Source organism: Athene noctua, chromosome 18 (assembly GCF_965140245.1).
Source record: "Athene noctua chromosome 18, bAthNoc1.hap1.1, whole genome shotgun sequence".
NCBI classification, from domain to species: domain Eukaryota; kingdom Metazoa; phylum Chordata; class Aves; order Strigiformes; family Strigidae; genus Athene; species Athene noctua.
Genome location: NC_134054.1, coordinates 11,082,313 through 11,106,414, shown reverse-complemented (window position 1 = coordinate 11,106,414; position 24,102 = coordinate 11,082,313). Strand labels below are relative to the sequence as shown.

General features: G+C 45.8%; 2 protein-coding genes across 2 annotated transcripts in view; both read left to right on the top strand.

Annotated features, from left to right (window-relative positions):
- Window positions 1-7,213, top strand: part of CACNG4 (calcium voltage-gated channel auxiliary subunit gamma 4) — a 42,933-nt gene extending 35,720 nt beyond the window's left edge. Inside the window, exons 3-4 of the mRNA XM_074922259.1 lie at window positions 2,892-3,032; window positions 3,868-7,213. Coding sequence (XP_074778360.1) covers window positions 2,892-3,032; window positions 3,868-4,406 — 680 coding nt within the window. The 3' untranslated portion in view covers window positions 4,407-7,213. The remainder of the gene's footprint in view (window positions 1-2,891; window positions 3,033-3,867) is intronic.
- Window positions 7,214-12,870: 5,657 nt separating this feature from the next.
- Window positions 12,871-22,854, top strand: CACNG1 (calcium voltage-gated channel auxiliary subunit gamma 1). Its single transcript, XM_074922224.1, has 4 exons — window positions 12,871-13,111; window positions 19,538-19,612; window positions 21,684-21,821; window positions 22,570-22,854. Exons 1-4 carry the CDS (start codon window positions 12,871-12,873, stop codon window positions 22,794-22,796), a joined length of 681 nt encoding a protein of 226 aa, XP_074778325.1. The 3' UTR covers window positions 22,797-22,854.
- The last annotated feature ends 1,248 nt before the right edge of the window (window positions 22,855-24,102 follow it).

Below are 24,102 nucleotides of genomic sequence, written 5' to 3'. Positions count from 1 at the left end.
ACGTGTCTAAAAAAAATCCCTTTCACGTGTCCGTGCAGAGCCCCAGCAAGTGGCAGCGGTACCGCTGCCGTGCCCAGAGAGCCGGCGCAGTGCCCCAGCTGCCGCCTGCATCGCCCGCCCGCACTCGTGTGCTCTGGCTTCCCGCCTCTCCTGCGTTTCTGCAGCACACAGAAACCAAGCTGCTCCGACCCAGCATTGCACGAAGACACACGCACCTCTCCCTCCGCAGAAGAGGGGATTTCAGCCGTACTCACCCTCACTGCGCTGTGCGGACATCGCACCTCTGCTGTGGTGCATAAGGGCAGCCATGAGGAGAGGGACTGGGGACCCCATCCCAGGGCCATGCCTACACTTTCATACCCTTCCTCCCCACACGCTATGGTATCCCCTTTTCAAAGCCGTTTGCTTGGCTCCTGCCTTTCGGAGGAGAATAAAAGCAGGAGCAGAGGGCCGGGACTGGCAGCACCGCAGGGAGGAGCAGCAGGGCACGCTGCGGCCCTTCACCGAGGAGGTGTCACGGGGCATGGCGGTGCAGAGCGGCTGATGCAAACAGACAGGATGGTGAATGAGAAAAGAAAAAAGCAGGGGAGAGAGCAAAAACCAAATTGCCTTAATGTTTTTTGATGTGTTGTCATTTTATTACCAATATCAGGAGCCACATGTAAATTCTGCGTTGTACCTATGAGCTTCCTCTTAAATTTCAGAGCCAAAAGTACACTTTGTAGGAAAAAGCATACTGTAGATTCTTACAGGAAGAGAACACTGTGTTTTGGGTTTCGGCACATTAATTACCTAGTATAGAAAAATTATCTCTGGAGATTATTACTACAAGTAGAACAACCCACCCCCTACATTTGGCATGTCTGGCAAGTTCCTTCTGGTGGTATCTCTGAAGCATTTTAGGAAAGCTCTTGGATTTAATTTAAATCATTATAAACAGTATGACCATAAAATGTAGGAAGCAACAACCAGAAAGGGTGGGCCACACTAGATTTCAAACCCATGCTACCTTTTGCCAGGACACTAACAGACAGACGGTGACTTGGGGGGGGCCTCCATGTCCAGCAGCACAGAGACTGATATTAAATATTTTTCTAGCTGACTCTAAAACCTGACTCCAAAGTCAAAGCACTGTTACTTCATACCACAGACGTGGGGATACACCCAGGACACCAGAACAGGCTCACACCACTCAAAGGGCTGTGATTAGAGACCTTACACCCTCATGATTTGGATTTGCCAATTACTGAAAGACACTGTCTGAATAATAATGCACCCGGCTGAATTGGGTTTAGATCCGGTTAGAAAATGCCCCGTCTGTAAAGGACACGTGCAGCGACATTGCCGGGTTTGGTAGGAGACGTACTTTTCTCGCGGTTGCAGATCGATACGGGCATAAGCTACCCAGGCAGGGACTGTCTATTTTGTTTTATGTCTGCACCATCCTAATGAGGGCTGGGCACATAGCTGGGGCTCCCCGGGGGCTCTGCAGCGCACACAAAGGCAGTGCTGTTAATAAAGGCCCTCTCCTGTCCCTCTTACAGTCAGTGGAAGTTTTGCCACCAGCTACCAGGGGGATCGTTAGGAAGCAATTCACTAAATTGGGAACGCCATGGCCATCAAAAGTAAAATGAGAAAGCATCAGCTGTAACATCTGGCCGTTTCTCCTCGGGAAACGGGCCCCGCTCGCCGCGTGTGTCAGGCAGGAAGATGGCACCCAGGAGGGACCGCGCCGCTAATGGCACCGCCTCAGCACACTGGCCCAGATGGCGGATTTCTCCCCTCCGTGCACTCAGCCCGGGGTGCCCGTGTCCTCCCCATGTGCTGGGGGGTTTGACCCCTCTGTGACAGCAGCCTCTGACTCCCACTCGCCTTGGGCATCCCTCACAGCCCTGCACCCGCTCACGCTGCCGGGACTCCGCTCCTCGCCTTCGCCTCTCCACGGTCCCCAGCTTTGGGACAACCCTCTATTCAGCACCTTATCTCCACTTCTTCAAAGTAATCCTCTCTCTGTAACAATATAACTCAGTTCCTTGCTCTTCCTTTCAGGAACACCTACCAGGTTTTACCCCTTTGGTTTTTACAATACAGACATCTCTCTACTTGTGCTTGTTTATTTTTTTCTCAGCCCTTTTGTTCCCTCCCTGCCGCTTCCCTTTCTCTTGCTGCTTAGTCTTGTAGTGACCCGACTTTGAAAGCTAGCTTGAAGAGGTGTTTTAATTTTTTTTTTTCCCAGGGATTTTATAGCCCAAGCTGGTGAATGGACTGAAGCATACAGAATTTTAAATGACTCTACTTAGCTGTCAGGAACCTAAACACAAACATCTGAGACACACTCGTTAAAATTTCTTCCTTAGAAATCTGAAAGGTTTCAATGTTCCTAATATTCAACAAAAGAAAAAGGGGTTATTAGCTGTGCTCGCTGGCAACACAAACGCTGCAGACTTCAAGAGCTGTAATTTGCTCACCTTGCGCATGCATCAAGGAACGGATCCGTCTGCTCAAGCCATCCCCAAACATTGTAGGGTTCATAGGCAGCTCATGAATTTTTCACTGCCGTTCCCTGCATGGTGATGGGTCTTACTGTCACTTACCTTATGCTTTGCCAGAAATGTTTTGTGTGTGGTGGCATCGGATAATGGTGGTAACGCTGGACTTTCTAGGAGAAAACTCAAGAGATTTCAGCTGCTCAGTTGAGAGTGTCTGTGCCACACTGGCCACCTACCCATGGCCTCAGCTCTCCAAAACCTGCCCAGAAACGCAAAATCAGTGATAAATCCAGCAAAAGCCAAAAAGCCAGGGGTTTTGAGACTTTAAAAATCTCCATACTTGCACCCAAGGAGGCATCTGAAATGATTACTGTCTGTCTTGGTTTTCTGTCTCCCCTCCAGGCATTGTCCGTGCCTCCAGTGTGTTCCCTATCCTAAGCACAATATTGCTGTTGCTGGGAGGACTCTGTGTCGGAGCAGGAAGGATTTACAACAGCAAAAACAACATTATTCTCAGTGCTGGGATTCTCTTTGTTGCAGCAGGTATGTTCTCCTTAAATTGAGTCCTTAAGAAATGCTGCCCTTCTAAACTGAAAAGGACTGCGGAGAAGCTTGTTGACAGTTCTCTCCCTGTACCCCTTGTCCTAGACTGAGGACACTAGCAACATCACAGTAGGCAAATTTCTTAAGACAAAACTGTGGTTTTTGAAGCTCTACAGTAAACATATTCTAGAAAAGCATTTAGTTTTCCTGAAAAGGGAAGCTAAAGTCAGTAACAAGCAGGTCTTAGACTATTTAAAATGTATTCAACATTAGATGAATCAGGCATCTCTTACATCCAGGGCCTTTTTCTTTTCTCTTATATGATGGCAGAAAAAAATTCACCTCTGATAGGTGAGCCCATTTTTCACACTAGAAACATCTGAGAGAGTCAGCCACATTGTTAATAGCTTTCCCTGAAGCTCGGATTAAGCATGCTGCATTTAGATGAAAATTCAGCAAGGTGGAAGAGAACTTATCTTGATCAAGGTGAACAGCCATAGCCCTGAGCTCAAAATGTATTTTTATTATTATTCTGAATGTTATAATCCCACTAAAAATATTAGCAAGCTCCCATGTGCTACTTCTTTCCCACTGTGGCAATGAAGAGATGGTAACAAGTTCTGCTGAATATTTTTAAATTTGTGCAAGCATATGTGACCCAGATGTGGATCTCCTCTTTGGTTTTTGAGAATAAATGAAATTTTGAGATAAATATAAAGATATGTAACAAAATTTCCTGGTCTTAATCTTTGAACCTTTCAGGCCCAGAAAGGAACATGGCTTGAATTTTACCTTCCCAGACACACCACTGATTTATGTTTTTCTCTCTCTCTAGGACTAAGTAATATCATAGGGATCATTGTCTACATATCAAGCAATGCAGGTGACCCAAGTGACAAGCGAGATGAGGACAAAAAGAACCATTACAACTATGGTTGGTCTTTTTATTTTGGAGCCTTGTCTTTTATTGTGGCTGAAACCATAGGTGTTCTGGCTGTGAACATTTATATTGAGAAGAACAAAGAGCTGAGGTTTAAGACCAAGAGGGAATTCCTTAAGACTTCTTCCAGTTCTCCTTATGCCAGGATGCCAAGTTACAGGTACAGGAGACGGAGGTCCAGATCCAGTTCTCGATCTACAGAGCCTTCTCCATCTAGAGACATTTCTCCGGTTGGCATGAAGATAGCAAGCACCATTCCCATGAATGAAATTTCCATGTACACTCTTTCCAGAGAGCCTTTGAAGGTTACAACAGCTGCCAGCTACAACGCAGACCAAGAAGCCAGTTTTCTGCAGGTTCACAACTTCCTTCAGAAGGAATTTAAGGAAGGACTCCATGTCAACATGGTCAATAGGAGAACGACGCCTGTTTGAAGTACCTTCCTTCCTTGCGCTTTTTGAAGAAATGTCGAAACAGAATGGATCTGTCATGAAAGAGAAGGAGCGATGTTAAAATACCCTCTCACCTCTTTAATTGTGGCATGTGTTGAGGTAGCAAGTGGAGATCCTCTGGACCAACATAAAGATGTTACACACTCGTAGCTTCTTTTGAAAGCTATTAGGAGTTCGTTTCTTTCAGTTCTTGGTGTCACGAGATGAAGGCAGTTCATGTTCTTGCACTTTTGTAGTGTGTACAAAGTCTTGGAGAAACTGCAAAGGACTTGCCACCAGTGTGTTTTAAAGGATTACAGAAAAATTGTTGTACGACTTCTTTTTTTTCTAATATTGAGTTCCCTTAATACAAACTTGCAAATATAATTTATAACCAAGCCCAAGGATGAATACGAACTACTCATCAAGTGAGCCACTTTCCTTTGACACAGCATAAGCTTTGCCTCTTTCAAAAAAAAAAAAAAAAAAAAGAAAAAAGAAAATATTTTTGAAGGCAACACTTTCTAAAACTGACCTGTGCTACTGAAACCATAGAGCACCCACATACTGAGCATTACAGACTCCCTGATGGGGTGGTAAGGGGGTCTCCCATTTCTGGGTGTGAGGTGTCCCTTGGGGCAATGCAGGTGGGGGAGAAGAGGGTGGGTGTATCTTGAAACACCTAGAAAGGGAAGGATTAAAGTAGGTGGGACTTGAGCATATTTGCAAATATAATTTCTTGCCTAACATTTAGAAAACTTGAATTCTCATTTCGACTAGCCCTAGTGCCTGATCCGGCAAGGTGCTGAGTGCTGTCTGTCAGGAGCCCCTATAGACTACGTATAGCAAGAGCGAGAAGCAGAGCTGAGCCGGGGTGGCCCACGCAGGCGGAGCCTCCAGTTCCCTGCGACTGCATTCCTGTTTTCCTTACTGCTTCACAAGTGCAACACTAACGCTACTGGAAACTAAGATATCTGAGCAATGTGCGTAAGAAAATGAGAAGCTAATACATTCGGACTAGCAAAACTCCCTGAAGCAATGGGAACTGAGTGTTAACAGAATGGATGACAACTTTGTATTTTTTAAAACAGAACAAAAATAATCACCGTTTATGAGATATTTATTAAACTCTTTTTATTATGAATAAGTGCCGCATGGTGCAAGGTATAGTTGCTTTTCGATGGAAATGACGGTTCGACCTAATTTAATTTATTTTGTAATGATGAATCTACTTACATGCAAAGAGCCCACAGAAAACTCTATGCATCACCTAAGGGGGGGGGGGAACACTAATTTACACCCTTTGCTTCTGTATGTTTCTGAAAAAGTCTGAAATATTTTTTTTCTTTTAAATCCTTGCTTTTATTTTTTACACTTAGGCTTGGGATTTTAAAGCTCGAGGGCCTGACTCAAAGGTAATTTAATTAATAATATTCATGTTGATTTTAGTGACCACTCAACCAAGCCATATGAGAACGAGGTGCCCAATTCCCCTTGGATGAATAAGGTGCAGTGAGAGAGGAGCATCTAATTCCTGTAGATTCCTTGGAATATACCCATCATCTTTTCCCAGAAAATCTTTGCTACCAGAAGATTAGAGAAGTGGTGACAAGAAAAAAAAAAATTTTAAAAAATCATGATTTAGAAAGCTTGGCTCACTGTTTGTAGGAGATCTTGGCCAAACTGTTAAAAACTTCTTTCGTCTGAGTCTGTCCTGCGATGGCCACAGCGTCAGTGACTCGGTGGTGTTTTGGATATGAGGCTTTCAACTAGTGGAACCAAGTCCTCCAGGAAAAATCTTGGAGGAGCTGCCTTAACATCCCAAAAACCAAGTGAACCCCCTCTCCCCCCCCAGGTAAACCCTGCTTAAGCCTCTCTCCTTGCAAGAACCAAGACACAGTTTTTAATTTTAAGTGAAAACCTTCCCCCAGTTGCTGTTAAGCTCTGCCTAACCCTCAGCCTGACAGAGCGACATCATTATTTTGGCAGACGTGGGTTGGAGCCTTCATCCCTGCTTATTTAGAGTTTCCATTCAGGTTAAAACTCTGCTGGGATCCTTTTTCAAACCTCTGAACTCTGAGAGCTAAAGCAAATGGAGCGATGGGAACAATTTAAAAGTAGAAAATGTTGTGCTACTTTCTGTATCAACACACTATGGAGAAAGGTATTACACAAGCTTTTTAAAAAAATTCAAACAGAGGCAGACAAGAAAACTTTTTTATCTACTTTTCGGCTAGGACAACATAAAAGAGTTCTAAAATTATTAAAGTTCTTGATGAAAGGTTTTTTTTACAAGAATCTTTATGCTTTCAAACAATAAATTATTTCCTACTTTTTGAGACTTCGTAATATTAAAATACTTTGATTAGCTATGATAGAAGTAGAAGTTTGCAATGAAAAAAAAAAAAAACCCTTCTGTCTCATTAGTGTGTCATACTAAGTGCTAATTAATTTACATCTAATTATAGTCGATGTATTTTTCAAGTGCAATTTCCCAGAACTATTTGTTTCCCACTGTGTTAATAAACTAATAGTTAGAAATAAGTCCTCATCCGTGTTTACTGTAATTAAGAATAAAACCATTCCCTTTAAAACCAGGAGTTAGTTAGATATAGGCTGTTTTTCTAAACTCATATACATTGAACTGGAAGTTGACAGTGTGAGGTTTGCTTTGCACGTTGGTTTTGTTCTTTTAATCTTCATTCTCCAGTGAATGTGTTTAAAACCAACCATCTGATTCCTGCCAAAGTCCAAGGCTTTTCTACAGCCTGGGTCAGACCTGCAGAGGCACGTGCAGTATTTTTACACCACATTGGCAAAAAAAAAAAAAAAAAAAAAGAAGTCTTGCTGAGCATTTTGGGATGTTTTTCTTTGCCAGAGCCTCCTCCCCAGGGTTCAGCAGCCCTCTGAGCATGACCCCCTGCTTCGGTCCAAGCCAGAGCATCTGCTCCTTCTCCAGCAGGCACCTTTGGAAAATGGAGCTGGAGCAGGGAAATATTCATGGGATGCTCTTGAATATGTGGCCTGAACCAAGACACGGGGAGGTAACGGGGACCAGAGCTTTTGTGCTGTGGGAGAACGGGGGCTGTGATTTAAAACTCATGGTCTAGGTCAAACTACAGCACAGAAATTTGTTCAACCAAAGGAAAAAAAAAGTTTCATTTGACAATTCCAGTTAAAAAAAAAAAAATATATATATATATATATATATATATATCCTCCAAAAAGCAGTCTTCTCCTGTGGAAAAATTTGATTCTGACGAAACTGAAAAATTTGCAGCATTCCTACCCGTGAACAGTGTGTGGCTCCATGACTGATCTATCTGAACAGAATTAGATTGTGCTCGGACTTTGAAACGATTCATTGATAGGTACAAAAAAAAAATAAAAATCATCTGTTCTTCCACATCTTTCTGGTTTCCCTGGACAGCATCGAACACAAATTAGGCCACATTTCTCAACAAGGCCTGCAGATATCGTCACTGTATCATTAACAATAATTGGTATTTTGGTATTATCCTATAACATACTGTAACAACAGACCTAAAAAAAAAAAAAAAAAAAAAAAGTGCTATTGGATCAGATTCGACTTTCCAAGAAACAAAGTTTCAGGTATATTGTCAGCTCTCTTTTCCTAGTTTCTCATACACAATAGGAGTAAAAGAAGAAATCACTTCATATGCCCGTACATCTAACAATAAACTATTTTTATATTTCCTTTTCTTTCTGTATGGATCACATATCCGCAAGGGCTAATATATCATGTCCCTTGAGGTTACATTTCTGTCTGCAGTTCTAAAGTGTTATTTCCACTGTGCTTCAGTTCTACTGGTATAATCACAACCATGTATAATGTACTTAATCCTTACTTTTTAAATAAACCATTTTAAATGTATTCGTTTTTGTGTGGAGAAAGGTATATAGATTTTTAACTTCCAAATTATCTGAGCTGAGATTTCTGTGTTTATTTTTTTTTTTCACTTTTCTAGCTATTTTGATTGCAGCTGGGAATGCTACTGGAAGCCAATATATCAGAGGAGAAAAAAACTATTCTTGTGGTCCAGTCCCACAGAGCACAAAATCTCTGACATAAGCTATCTTCACGATATTTCCAGTCATTTGGGTTGGAAACTAAGAAAAACCTTCTAGTTTCCAGCTTAAACTTGGGCCCTATGAAGTACACTGGTTTCAGCACCCAGTTTGAGGCTGGTATGATGGCCGGCAGCACCGCAAATCACCATCGAGAAAAATAAGCCAGTGTCTTTCGAAGTGCCAGCTCTGAGCCTGTACTTTGCCTCCACCTTTTGAGGTTTCACATGAATTCACTTCTGAGCATCCTCCTCTCCCTGATCTTGTCCATTTTGCCTGAAGAACCCTCGACCCTGCGTGCTGAAGCTCCACGAAAGCCTTGCTCTGATCACCACCATAAAATCCCAGCAGCAGGAGCAGCACCGAACACAGGTCAGCAGTTCAGCAGCCTCTCGCCACTCCCAGACATCCCAAACCATCCCTGTGTGAGATTCTTCTTCAAATACTTCTTTTAACTTTACCTTCCCAGTTCCCAAGCCTCCAGATTGTCTTTAAAGATGAAGACTGCCTGCATATCCCTATCTGCCTGCCTCTCCCCGTCCGTATGATCAATTGGCACGTCTGGAGGGAGGCAGGACATTCATCTTTTCAAATGCCTCCGACACCCCGTAGTGAAACCATTTAAAGCTCAAGCCCAAAGCTGGTTCCCTTGAAATAAAATAAATAAAGGCTCTTCCCACATTGCTGAGCAAGTCTGTGGGTAAATAGTGACCCCAAGAGCTCTGCCTGCCCTGCTGTGAACAGGGATGTATCAAAAAGTGATGTTGTTTGAGGGGGAAGCAAGGACAGAGTCCTTAAGGCTTCAGAAAGTGGAAAAATTGTCCAGCGAGGAGGATGTGGCATTTCCTTGGAATAAGAAAACTAACAAACATGGGAGGTACCAAAAATAAAAGGGAATGACGAGCGCTCTGCACCTGTCTGCAAAACGGCTCGTCTTACAGCCACCGCCGCCTTGCTCCACCAGAGCTGAAGGGATCGCTTACCGAAGGGGCACACCCGCCACGGCGGGAGGTATTTTAGGAGAAGGAAGCTGTGGATGAGGCGTGTGGGCAGCACGGGGATGGGCAGCCCTGCCTGTGCGCCCTGGGGCTGCGGGGCCGCGGCCGGCAGGAGCCCGAGCTGTGTCCGGCAGTGCAGGATCCTCTCTGCCTCTTCATGCCCCAGCCCATGGGAGTCTAGGAAAAAAAAAACAAAACAAAACCAACCAAAACACACACACACATTTTCTCTTGCCTTCAGCAACTTTAGGCTCAGAATTAGGAAGCTTTTGGAGGGTGCCACTGGCAATATCCCGGTATCAGCCACGCAGAGCTGACCACGGTCACGGTGGGCTCACCAGCAATTCTGGGGCTCGAATATTGCCAAGGAGCTCCTGTTTGAAGAAAGCTGTTTGCTGAAAATGCATTTGAGCTGAGAACAGACCAGGCACCATCTCCTCCACGCCAGATTATTCTCACCTGGGAAGGGTCTCCTGCAGGACATCCTTCTGCAAGAAGGGAGTCACAGAATTTGGTTCATCTGGTTGTGGTGAATACTGATGCTGATCTGGAAGAAAAACAGAAAATTCAAGTTCTAAGGAGCAGAGCCAAGCCAGTGCCTCTGCTAGGGAAAAAAATAATGCAATAGTTGATCTTGAGACATCTCCTTCAGCATTTTCTCCAGTAGAGAAACATAATTGTGTCTCTCGCTCACTGCTGCTAAAGTGCAACTAATTACAACCCTCCCCGCTTCCCAACGGGTCCTCATTAATAGCCTGGTTATATTTCATGTGATATTGATTTTTAAATGTGAATACTTGCCAGCTGACCCAGGGAGACTGCAGGAACCATTCCTAGAGGATTAGATATCGTGGTCTTCTGGATGCACAGAAAACTTTTGGGGTTTCTCTCAGTCCTTTGCTCCCCCAGAAATCATTTTTGTTTCTGCAGTTGGCCAGATGCTCACCTGGCCCACGAAGCTCACCGGCCTCCCAGGGAGGGCAAATTCACCTCCGCGCCGGGCCAGAAGTTCCCAGGCTGGGGACAGAGGCTCAGCCCATGGGCAGAGGAGCCTTTTGGCTCTTGCCGTGGCCACTGCAGGGGCCACAAGCCACGATCACCAAATACCTGCCAGCGGCCCCCAAAACGCACGGAGCCTGTGCCGGGAGGAGGAGGCAGCAGTGCCCCTGTGATGCAGCTACGTCCGCTCATGTAACAAACCCACAGGGCTCGTGAGGAGCAATAACCCCACGAAACAGTTTCTTTCCCATGGGCCGGTGGCTCTAGGTCCCTTTTTTTTTGGGTTGGGGACAATATTTCATCTCAGTTGCAGTAATGTGGGGTTTCAATCTCCAGGGAAGCCGCTGCCTCTCCTGTTAAAGCTCACTGTGTCTCGTTCACACTCTCAGCTCCGCTCTGCGGGGGAGGGAAGGATGAGTTTTTCCCTCCTGATTTCACTTTAGTTGTTTCCTAGATATTATTAGGAAACTCAAAACAAAACCAAACCCTGAGGAACTTATCCAGATGAGAGTACCTAAACGAGAACAAAAAGTCTGATTCTTGCCAGTGCTGGAAGAGACACAAAGAACAACACCAACAAAAATATTAATGAGTTCCCACCCCTGCAGTCCTTGTAGGTTGCAATTAGTCTAAAGCATGATCATTAGCACTTGCTTCCTCAGCATCCAGAACCTTGCTTTGTGCCCACATTTGTAAACACACATTCATTTCCTTGCACTCAGCTTGCAGAGGACCTGTGGAGTTTGTGGCATCAAGTCTGGATGCAGTGCCCAAGATCGACTGATGTCTAGTGAACTTTAACAACAGATTGCTTCAAAAGAAAAGGCATTAAATTTTTAATGTGTTCTTTTTCTGGTTTAAAGTCCATTCCCTTTAGGATTTTCCACTTTCATGAGAACTTTTGGTTCTGGTTTAAATATAAACCTCTAGTATTTCTCCCAGCCCCAACCCAGCATATCACAGTACTACACAGTGCTCTGAGCATCTTCCTGCAGATGTGCCCGTGGTCTCTGGTCCCTGCCTCGCCCCATGTCCCCAGCAACATCCCCAGTCCCTTTCCCCTCCCCATGACTCCCACCGCCCCAGCAGGACATCAGATGCCAATACCAGGTTAGACATGTCACCCTGATCCCCGGGTGTGTCTAAGCTGGCCCAGTCACACACCAAGCAATGTAAAGTTAACCCCTTTAAGTCATATTTCAATTACAGTTATTTCGAATCTTTTTTTTTTTTAACTTATTCTTTATATTCTCTCCCTTTCCCACACTCCCCTTTCACCTTAACTCCTTGCTTCAAATTGTCCTCATTAACTTGAGCTGACACCTCGCACCTTTATTTTGACATCAAATTGGTGTGTTCATGAAAACAGGACTGGAGTAGCTTTGACATTATCTTGACATGATAACGTGATATTTGCAGCTTTCCACTGACATATTTTAACCATTCTTTTGACATTCAGGTATTGTCGTTCTCCTCAGTTTGACATTGCAATTGTAATGTCGTCTCCATAGTGGCCTCTGCATTGACATTATCATCAAATTAGCTTTACGATCAGCTGAAATATCAAAGGGAAGGAGTGAGGTTGGCCCCAGCCCCTGCAGTCTGGGTTTAGGGAGACAGAAGTCACTCGTGCCAGGCGAATGCTGGAGTTACTGTATGCATCGAGGCAAGCCTGCATGGTGGGAAAACAAGCAAGCACTCGAGAGGTTTTGCATAAGAAACAACAGGCAAAACGCACAAAAAAAACCCCTCCAAAACCAGAAAAAACCAAGGCTCCTCAGAATACTCCAGGTTAATTTAAAAATATTCATCATAATCATAAACAATAAAATAAATAAGCTTGCTTATTTTGCCACTTTACGCCGCAGAGCCTGGCTCTGGAGGGACACCCAGCCCTGCACTCCTTGCAGAGGCTGCCGCGAGCTGAAGGCACGGGTGTGCAGTTTGTGGGCACCGGGGCTATTAAACTATTTAGGATCAGACCAAACTGAGGCCCAACGCTATTATAAACACATATATTTTTATAACCCCTCTGAAAAGTTAATCATCCTATTAATGCCTATTTCTGGGCACGCCGCAAGTCAAGAGCTTACAGCCTTTGGCTGGCAGCTGTAGCGACTCAGAGCGAGCGCCCACCCAGTCGGCTTGTGGGAATCCAAAACAAACCCAGCGGGACGGGGCAGAAAGCTGAGCTCTGCCGGGCGCTGCGCTCCCTACGTGCATTAATACCTCCTGGCCACGGCGCTGACACAGCCCAGCAGCTGCCTGCGGCCGGCCGGCGCGGGACGGCTGACGTTTGTGAACCTTCAGATGCGCCAGGATTTTGGGAGCCCTCGTGAATCACCCGCCACGCTCTGCTGGGAGCACCGGTCCGGAGCAGGATGGATGAGAGCAAACCCCTGAAGGTCCGGCTGACGTTCTCCGTGATCCTAGTTGGCGTCTCGCTCCTGTTTGCAGCCGTAGTGACTGATCACTGGGCCGTGCTGAGCCCCAGAGTGGAGGCATCTAACACCACCTGCGGAGCAGCTCATTTTGGGCTATGGCGACTCTGTACAAAGAGGATTTTGAGGCAAGAGAAAGGTCCCAAACAGAAGGGCTGTGGGCCAATAAGCCTGCCAGGAGGTAGGTGACCAATGCATGGGAGAAAGCACCAGGCGGCCACACCAGGCTTTGCTTAGGAGGTTGCAGGACATGGCAGAAGGAAAATAGGGTCTGTGTTGCTGTGGCATGGGGCTGCATGGGGCTGTTTGCAAACACATGTCTGCAAACACACCTCGTTTTCATCCCTCTTGCTGTACATGTGCGCTGTGCTGCCTTGCACGTCTGTTTGTGACCATATTTGAGTCTCCTGTGCAATAACGACGACAGTGGCAGGGGGAAGGGGAGGAGGATCAGGCACGGTGGAAATCACAGAGTGAAGTTGGGATGGAGGAAATTCTGCTGACGTCAAGCATGGGTCCCGCAGCGCCCAGGCACACTGACAACAGCAAGCAAGAAAGAGGATTTATGGGTCCACCACACATAGCTGGATCTTTAGAATTTCCAGATCCATACAGCTACGAAGGAACAGCCTGTTCCTGGTGAGCATTAGGTTATCTCCAAGCTACTTCTGTAACTGTTCCTCAGGGTAGGGAGGAAGAGGTGCCTGCAATAGGTCTTGCCAACTTCAAAAAAAAAAAAAAGGCATAAACTGACGTTGACAATTTCTCATTGACTTACTGAGCTTCTTCACCTCCTGGCGGAGGCAGCCGGGTCCCAAACACGTCTCCACTGTGGGTTTCTCCGGCGCAGTCGATAGGGAGGGCAGCGGGGGAGCGGGCACGGCTGCTTTCTGGGAAGACCGTTACATTCCCATGGTAAAAGGAGCTCATTATGTTTTTGCTGATCGCAAAGTCAGCAACATTCACGCAGTATGCACTAATACACTCCCTCCGTGACTGAGCTACGCTGCCTTTTTAGAAGGCTCATAGGGTACTGGATGCTTTCCAGAACAGAAATAACAGGATTGCCTTCATGTTAGACTCGCTGCTTGAAATGAAATATATGTTAACACATATTTGAAAATTTCCTGTGAAAAAATCTTACTGCCTGGGCTTATCGTATAGTCCCTGTATTACTGCAATTCTTTATCTCTTTGGCCAAATTACACGTTCTGAAGAGAGGAGCTCGGCCACAGCGTTTGGATCTGCCTCTAACCAAATTTGGGAGTGTGTCATCTCTATGCTTAATGTCTCTCACGAAGGTACTTACGTGCCCGGAGACATATTCCTCACTGTACGGCTTTCCTCGCACACCGAGGAAAACTCCCACAAAAGGAAAAACAACAGAAATTGGTGGATAAACTCCAAAATTGCACAACTGCGGGGTAAATATAAAACGCATAAATATCCAGCTGTCTGCAAAAAGCAGATTCGCAGTCAGGGCAGCACGAAAGCAGCTACTATCTTTGACAGACATCAGCATGTGCTTGCAGAGGCATTGAGTCACGTCCCAGCGCTGCCGTTCTGCTGGGCACAGCGAATAACCGGGTGATGATGGAGGAGCTGAGCCACCCACCCCACCCCGCATGTGGTTTTTCAGCTTTTTTTTTATGGTATTTGGGAATTTGGATGACATCCTGCATCGTAATCAGCATCTGAGATTTCAAGGGGCGAAATTCGCACCTCAATTATAATATAAATATTTTAATCCCCGTTTTACTCACACAGGGAACACAGCGTGGGGTGGGAGGGGGGGAAGCAGAGCCCCTGTGTATCCGGGCTGATAAATGATGCTGCGTCCGCATGGTTTGCATTAGCTTTCACACTTCTGGGAAGAGATGTCAGCAGGGAAACACCGGGGTTGTGAAAACTGCAGCAGGCAAGAAAATGTGAATGAAAAAACGTGCAGTAAAAAAGCAGATGTGGGCACTGGTTTTCCTGAAAATCATGAGACATAACCAGACATTACTGCCAGGGCTGGAAAAGAAACATAAGAATTTATCACTGCATTAATAACCATTTACCAGTCACTCCCTGCAGAGGAAATGGATGGCACGATTAACATTATTTATTAGTTTTTGAGCTCAGCACAGTGTGCAAAATGGGGAGGAAGACTTGGCTCGCAGTCCACAAAGCAGGGCTGTGATTTAGGCAGAGCTTTAAAATTTTACAGCGCTCTTCCGAGGATCTTGACAAATTGGAAAGGGTTCAGCATCCTGCTGTAAGAAATAAAAGGATCAGGGAGATGGCTGTTAAAATCAGGCAAATTCAGATTAGTACTGAGACATTTTTAACTGTGGTCAGTGGGCACCGGGGCAGTTTACTACCGGCTGTAAACTGACTTGCTGCCGGTAAGTCCAGCGTAGGTGCTGCCCTACAAAGGGGGCTGTGGTGTGCCTGCACGCTGGGCAGGCGCAGCGGGGATGCTCTCGAGCCCGCGTGTGCTGCCAGCAGGTTAAATAGGTCCTTGTAAATATGGGAACCTGCGCTCAGGCAACTGGAGAGGAAAAGTGCTCGAGCAAATGGCTTATCAGCAGGGCTGTCTCATTCCCTGCGTCCGTACGAGAGGTTCACTCTGCAAGACTGGTATGAAATTAAACTATTTGGAGATACCATCTCCAGAACTCAGTGTGTGTCAGAGGCCTTCTCCTGGCTTGTTGGCCAGGTCGGAGCCCAAGGTCTCGCCCCCCCACCGCTCAGCCCTTACTGTAACACCTCCTCTGATCACAGCAGCAGGTCCTGTCTCCCAGACTTAACACAAATGAAAACCCCCCATTAAAAGCCAGGTTTTTCTAACCATCCAGCCTGCCACAAAACCCCACCTGCTATAAAACCTCCATCTCAGGTTCAAGAGCAAGGTGGGCTCCAGCCCCTCCCCAGCCTGTCGCTCCAAAGCTCATGGGTGACAGCTCCACCTGAGCCTCTGCACGGCCCAAACTTCTCGTGGCCCTTCTGCCCTTCCTCCCCCCATGGTTCTCTAGATTGCAGACCCCCAAGTTTCAACCACAGCTCAACGTGTTTGCATTTTGACTGTGCCCCATGGCTGCGTAGCTGCCATCCAGCCCCATGGCGTGAGCAGCAGGGGAATTTGGCTCTGCACGAATAGCAGAAACATGAATTGGCCAATTTGCCTCCAACACCGTGGTCATCCAGGAATGGTGGGTCTGAAGGGAGGGGACCAGGAGGGCTGTAAGGGCAGGTGACCTGGGAGAGGGATGATGCTGTGTGTTACAACCCTGAAGTTCGTGCAAGCCTTAATGACCACAGAGCCCCTGGACTGTCCCCATCAGCACACTGAGGTGACCTCGTGGCAGAGATAATGCAATTAGGGGTGGAGAGAAACAAAGATTGCCACACGGTTTTCATCCATTATAAAACCCATTTTAAATTCTATCCATTATGTAAATGTGGTGTGACACAAATGGGCTTTTCTCTTATTCTTGATGGCACCAGAGAGGCATTGAAGTCCCTCAGATCTCTTGAATAACAGGGAGCCTTGTTGAAACAGATATTCCTAGCTCAGCAAAGCACTGAAGTGTCTTTAAACTGAAAACAAACACCTCCAAAAACACCTCCCCTAGAGCTAACCCCCCTTTTGTGATAACCCCATTTATCGTACCTTGGCAAAGATTTGCTGTAAGCCACAAGACACAGAGGCAGCTCCTTTTCCTGCAGACGAGTCCATCTCTAAAAGAAGGGTTTGTGTGCGCCCCCACTCTGATGAGGACCAGAGGGTGGACTGGGCTGGTTTGGTTCACCTGCAGTGCACACAAAGCTGTGCTGTGTCCCCCATCACACCATGTCTGGATGGCTTCACCTTGGGCTTTGTACAGCCAACACACCTGGGGACTCCTTTGAGTTCAGGCTATTCAGAGAACTAATTAAAAGCCAAACCAAACAATCCAAATAAAGTGTCCCAGATTTATCCCATCTCCCTCCCTCCCTCCCCTTTAGCCCAGGAGTGAAAGGATCCCCAAACTGGGATCACCAGACATGATGATGCTCAGCCTCAGCCACCACTCAGTTGCTGGCAGAGGCACACAACTTCTGCTCGGGGGCTCAAAATTCGTCATTTCAGTCATAGAGGTCTGAGTTCAAATATATCTCCTCCAGTCATTTGCAAGGATAATAAAGAACAGGTCAGGAGATGCCAGAGCTGAACACTACCCTAGTCTCCAGCAAGGAGAAGCTGCAGATGAAATAAAAGTCAGCTTATAAAATTAGGTAGATAAGAGAGTCTCAAGGAATCTTCCAGTAACGGGCCCAAACCCGCTGCTTTACAATTGCCTATCTCCTGGGAAAGAGAAAATAAATCCTTCTTAAATCAATAACTCCAACACCTGCCATTTACGTGACAGAAAAAAAACCCACAAGAACCAGCAGGTAACATACAGTACCCTGGTATTTTCTTGCCACTAGAAATAAATGCCATAAATAAACACTGAAATGTACTCTGTGCCCCCAGGCAGAAACCCACAGCGCATCCTGCATGATCCTGCACCCAGGACCCAGCTCAGCCTTTACAGAATCACAGAATCATCCCAATTGGAAAGGACCCTGGAGATCATCCAGTCCAACCGTTCTCCTAGCACTGTTCCCACCTACAGCAGATCCTTAAGCTCTAAATTGACCCAACTCTTGAACCCCTCCAGGGATGGGGACTCCACCACCTCCCTGGGCAGCCCATCCCAACGCCCAACAACCCCTTCTGGAAAGAAATGCTTCCTAAGATCTAGTCTGAACTTTCCCTGGCGCAACTTGAGGCCATTCCCTCTTGTCCTGTCGCTTTCTACTGGGCTAAAGAGGCTCAAACCCAGCTCTCTGCACCCTCCTGTCAGGGAGCTGTAGAGGGTGATAAGGTCTCCCCTCAGCCTCCTCTTCTCCAGACTAAACCCCCCCAGTTCCCTCAGCCGCTCCCCACAGGACATGTGTTCCAGACCCTGCACCAGCTTTACCCCACGACCTGCCCTGGAGCAGCTTGTCCCAGCCTGGGTGCCCAAGAGGACCAGTATCTCCTGGAAACTGGCGCTATCTATGGACAAGAGATGCTGGTGTTAACCAAGCGGCCCCTTGCCGCAGGCAGTGCCTGTACTTGGTGCAATCCTGGCGTGGTTGCTGGGTCTGATGGGAGTCCAACCCCGGGGGCAGGAGGGGTGCTGGGGCAGGCGCTGAGCGTGTCCTCTCCAGCCCGGCTCAGCAGAATAGCGCAATCAGAGCTGGCGCTGCTCAACGCCTCTCTGCGACTGCACCCTTCCAGCCAAATTCCTGGCGAGCAACTGTTCTCCCAGCTCCACGCCCCTTCAAACCTTCAATTAAATCAGTTATAAATAGCGAGAACACCCTCCACCCTAACCCTGCTGCTGCCAAAGCTTCGAGTCAGCAGGTCCTCACCAGATCCTTCCCCATCCCACTGGGACGCTGAGGCTGAGAGCCTCCCGTGCATCTCCTGACAGCAATGATGCTGCTTCACTGGCTGACTCTCACTAGGCTGAGTATGAATCAATATCGTGGCTATTGGGAGACTCATCTACCCTCTTCCCTCCTCCCAGTATCACCCTGCCCCACGATCTTGATCCTTGTTCACTTCACACTCTGTAAATAGCCCATGTACCTGGCAGCACGCTCATGATAAGTCCAGGTAGAAGAACTTCATAAAGTTTCCACTATCTAACTCTACTATCTTATCAAATTAGCTTATCCACTATCTAACTCTGCCATCTTATCAAATTAGCTTAATAGACTGCTCTGATGGGAGTGAACTTTGTGACATAGGAACCTCTTTGCCCTTGACTTGTACATCTTTGACTGGCCTTCCCCTCCCTGGACAACTGTTTGTGGCTTCAGATATCTTTTGTATTTTTTACTGACAGCCAAAACGAAGCCCTTAGTGTCCCTATTGTAGTAAACTGCCATGTGCTTTGCTGCCTTGCAGCAGCCACCTCTCTGGGACCCCTGTAGTGTGGTGACATCCCCCACCCATGCAGCACAACACCCTGGGCTGCTCCCCCCTGCCAGCCGCTGCCGCACAGGGGTCTACAAGCTGGAGGAGGGAAGAGCCAGGAGGGAGAAGGTGGGTGAGGACACTCCATCCTCCCTTTCTGGAGTCCAAGCTCACCGCCGAAGTGTTGACCCTCCTACAGCCGATGGGGTGATGCCGCTAAGGAGTGGGTTGGCAGTGGCGAGGGGAGGTGAGCTGAGATGCCAGCTCAGCTGCACGGCAGGTCTCATCACCAGGAAATACAGCTGAGCGGCAGAAATGTGTGATGACCAAAGGCAGAACACGAAAAATTATCTGTAATTCACATTTTAAAGAGATGAGCAATCAGTGTGCAAAGCTCTCGGAGGGGACTTCAGCCTTGTCCATGCTGGAGTGGGTGACCTGGCATGCATGTGCCACTTGTCTGCTCCAGAATAAAACACATCCAACTCCAATTTATCAGTATCACCAAGAGTAGGGAACCTTAAAAACATTGCACATTTGATACATCAATAAAAAGCAAATTCATTTTTCCTACATTTTATCGGCTATTTCCAAGCACACAAAATTAAATTTCCTTTTCTCTTTCAGAACACAACTGCTCTTACTTCAAGCACTTCACACCAGGACAGAGCTCGGAGATATTTGAAGTAACCACCCAGAAAGGTAAGAATGATCCTGAAAAGCACTTTCCTGAGGTGCACACAAGATATAAGGTAAAGAGGTCCCCAAAATGAGAGCTCAACCCTGGTTCTGCTGAAAGCAGTAGAGGAATTTCTATCAGAGCTGGAAAAAATGTGAAAAATGCTCCAAACAAGGTCAAATGCCAGCTTCCTGGGAAGAATAATTTTTACATATGATCACACTCTTACTTGTGATTTTACTTAGAGTCGTCCCACAAATATGTAACGATGTCAATGCACGTGAAAACCCCAAAAAGTGTTTTCAGCATAAAAACGACTTTACAATGTTGGCACTATCGGCGACAGTCTGAGCCTTTGCCATCAAAGGAAGAAGACATTAATAAAATCTAAATGAATAAATCATACCCCAAGCGGAGTCTTGACCCTGAAAAGAAGAACAGAGGCTCTGTGAAGACCATTAGGAATTCTATGCTTCATATTGATTTTATATGAAAGTCATGTAAAAACCAGAGTAAACAATGGAAGGAAGGAACAGGGATCCCACAAAGACACTCACAGTCCGTGTTTACAGAGCATGGATTTGGAAAACAGTCTTTCACTTTTCTAATAAGTCGCTGATAAAGCCAAATATTTTTAGCACTCATCTAATACGCTCTTCTCTTTTTCTCACCCTCTCATTAAGGACAAATCCCTTTCCAGTTTGCCACACAACATATTTTGCTACATAAATAAGCTGGTGATTACATTACACATATGAAACAATCTGCTTTGCTTCCCTTGGAAATGATAATGGTGGAAGACCTTGCACAAAGAAATGCAGTTTCTTAAGACAGGAAAGACTGGGAATTTTAAGTGGATGGAAGAACATACATCTGAGCTACCTGCTTTTGCTCATTTATCTACTTTCAGATCCAGCCATATGATCTTAAAAATGCACCCAATGCCACCTTAGTCCTTTCAGAAAAATATCAGGAAGGACTTCTTTTCTTTGAAGTAAAAGAAAAAGCTTAAGCCCCAGCAAAAGATTTTACATCAAAACAAACTCTTTCAGGCAGTTGTAGCATATAGTAAAGAGAAACATTAAGAAAATTATAATAAAACAGTGGTATGAAAAGCAATGAGAACAAAGAGTGATATGCTGCTCCCTTTTGCAGAAATAGCTATGATTTGATGGGAGCTTAATTAGTAACAGGCAAAAAAATTCTTCATGATTTTGCCTGGGAGATATTTTTTTTTTAATGGCTTGAAAGGCAAATATCATCAGGCACTGTGATGTTCATGCATGGCTACATGTGTTAAATATTAAACTAATCTAAAAACGAATGCAATATGTAAATGAAGGCCTGAATTATTCAGTTCGAAATTCTTCCCCTCCATTCAGGCACTGAAGTGTGCTTCAGCTGGGAAAAGTGTCCAGTGCACAACTTAGCTGGCTTAGAAAAAAACAGGACACTGGTTTAATGCTATGCCCCGAAGAATCTGGGTTTTCACAGGGCTGGAAATCACTGCCTTAAAGGGAAAAAAAAAAAAAAAAAGTGCTATGCAAACACTTCAGCTCTGGCCTCCTGCCTGCTTTGCCTGCGCGGGTTTCGAGCCCTGTGGAGCACAGAGCCGTCCTTCGGGATGGGTACAACATGGGCACCTTGCACGGGGGCCTTGTCAGGGCTCTGCGTTACAGACAGGGAGTAAAACCAGCATAGAGCTGCCTATTTACTCTGAGAGTAGAGTGTGGAGGAAGAAAGGAGAGCGTGGAGCCCAGTAAGGCTTCAACAATAACATCGATACAGCAGAGCTAAAACGAGTCCAGCCCAGAGCTTCATCAGACCAATACAGGTACCGTTTGCTCTTGCAGTAAGTGTGCAGAAGCGTTTCCCCATCCCGCTCTGTTTTTAAATCCTTCGTGTTCAAAAGGTACATGGCCAGTACTTGCCCCTGCTTTTATAAAGAATCAATTCACCAGAGCCACCTTTCCACAGCAGTAGGAGGATACATATTTTTCGGAGTGACCTACTGCAAAGTGACAACAGCTGATGGGAACATGCTCACAATCTGCATACATTTGCATTTTTTTGGTGTTTGTTTTGCTTTGGCAGAATACAGCATTTCAGCTGCAGCCATTGCCATCTTCAGCGTTGGCTTTGCAATCATCGGAACCATCTGCGTCCTCCTATCCTTCAGGAAGAAGAGGGACTATCTGCTGAAGCCAGCATCCATGTTCTACACCTTTGCAGGTAGGAGGCTCAGCACTCACATACTTGCACTCAATTCATAGGACAATGTAAAGAAACTTAGAAAGATCCTTGGAGAATGGAGACACTTCTAAAAATGCCCTGAAAGGGGCATTTTCTTTCCAGCCATGGTCAGGCTACAAGTCCCTGTGTGGTGTTCCAGCTGAAGAGCTCTGAAAACCTGCTGCTCAGCAAGCATTACCCAGCAGGTTGTCTGTATTTTCTCCAACTACCTCTAAAAGGGGCATTTCTAGCATATTCAGTGCCAGCCTCAGTCTAAACCAGGGATATACACTATACTATCTCATTTATTAAGACTCGTACCAAAGAAACAGCTGATCCAGGCCCAAAATACCCAGCTGTCTCCTAAAACCATGAAGACTGCATTTTCACACAAGCCATACTTTGACGTGACACAATACCTGAAAGACAGATGTGCAAATTGTCACCTCAATAAAAACCTTACTCAACCTTTGGAAAAGCTCCCAGGGGAATGCAATTATTCCTCCACCACTTTGAGTTTGCCATCCAAGCCTGTCTAAAAGATCACACTCAACAAGTCATCAGCTGACTTGGATGGCCTGGGTGGCTCTAAGCAGTTGCAAGCGTTGGTTCCTTCAGACATTGAAGTCAGTGACTCACCTGTGAATCTCACTGCAATTCCTGTATGCAAAAAGACAGATGAGGTGGTTAATTAAGGATGAAAAATTGACAGCTGGTTATTCAACCCACCGCTCCTATCTTCCTTCAGGTCTCTGCATCATCATCTCTGTTGAAGTCATGAGACAATCTGTGAAAAGGATGATCGACAGCAAGGAGACAGACTGGATTGAGTACAGCTACTCCTGGTCCTTCGCCTGTGCCTGCGCCTCCTTCGTCCTGCTCTTCATCTGCGGCATCGCCCTCCTCCTGATCGCGCTGCCTCGCTTCCCCCAGAACCCCTGGGAGACCTGCATGGATGCAGAACCGGAGCACTGATGTTCCCAGCACCCATGGAAAAAAACCCAGAAAGTGTTCCGAAACGATTTGTATTTTTTAAAAAGTCTGGGTCTCACTACACAACGTGCACTCCATTAACTAAGTCATTACAGAACCAAGGCATGTTCAATTGTAATTATTGCTTAGTTTCCTCTTTTTTTCTTTTTTATTTTAAGAAAGCAGAAAGAGCATTCAGCACCAGCGTGGGCTGTGGGTGTATGGGACTGCTCTGCGATGATTTGGGGTGCCCGGTGCTAATGCAGTTGAGGGAAAAATCTTTGTGTAAGGCAGCTTGTAGCACAGAGAAGAGAGCTTTTTAGGGAGATGTCTGGTGTAGATCCATGAGGAATATCGGACTTTTGCACCTCACTTGGTCCGAGAGAGACAGTGAGAAATTCTAACCCTGTGGGGAGTTTGTTCCCCCATTCATGCCGTACTCCTCTATCTCCCTAAAAAGGGTTATCTTACCACTCTGGAATAAGGAGAAGATACTTATGCTATTCTAGCAACTGTTAAAATTTGGGAAAAACAAACAAACAAAAACCCCACAACACAAAAAAAACCCCTTTGCATAGCATTGGGATAAAAATTTCTCCTACAAATTTAGACTGTGCAGTTCCATTCTTTCGGATTAAGCACAAGAAACCCACAAGATACAGCTTTTGTTCTGCTTAAACTTTGATGGAAAAGTGAAGAAGTACTGAATATTAAGAGTGGTATTTTCCTTTAATAAAAAGCATAATCTTCTAGTAGCATGATTTTCTGGAAAATGATTTTGATGGATGAATCACTTGGCCCATCAAATTCTGCTAGGTCCAGAATGACAGGGTAATTCTGGATGGTATTTGCTGTATGGAATTCTCATTTGTTCCTCGTGAATGGGCTTTTTAAGAATATCAGGCTTTGCTCACTGCATACCTATATAAAACAACATTTTCGGAAAAATTCTTCAAGGTAGCTGCCAAGAAGGAAAGGACTTCAACTGTAACACCCAGGAGAGTCAGTCCCAAAAATACTACAAAAGTGTATCGCTGCTTAAGCACGCTTGAAGAAATGTCATCCCAAGGCATCGCTGATGGGGGATGCTGTGGGGGGTGGCGGCATTGCAGCAGCCACCTGGCCCCTCCGGCCAAGCCCTCTGCACTAGCAGTTTCCCAGCACCAAGAGGTGGGTGTCTTTTTTAATTTTTTTATTTTTTTTACAGTTCAATATTTAGGCCCTGCTCAGCATTTTCTCTTCAAGTAGAAAAAAAAAAAAAAAACAACAAAAATGTTTTACATCACAGGTTTTCACCTGATAATTTCAA

Bases quoted from the DNA above. Each gene is read 5' to 3' on its own strand.
- CACNG1 (XM_074922224.1), top strand. From the start codon at position 12,871: ATGGATGAGAGCAAACCCCTGAAGGTCCGGCTGACGTTCTCCGTGATC. The intron at 19,613-21,683 runs GTAAGAATGATC...TTGCTTTGGCAG, and splicing joins TGAAGTAACCACCCAGAAAG to AATACAGCATTTCAGCTGCA. The intron at 21,822-22,569 runs GTAGGAGGCTCA...ATCTTCCTTCAG, and splicing joins CATGTTCTACACCTTTGCAG to GTCTCTGCATCATCATCTCT.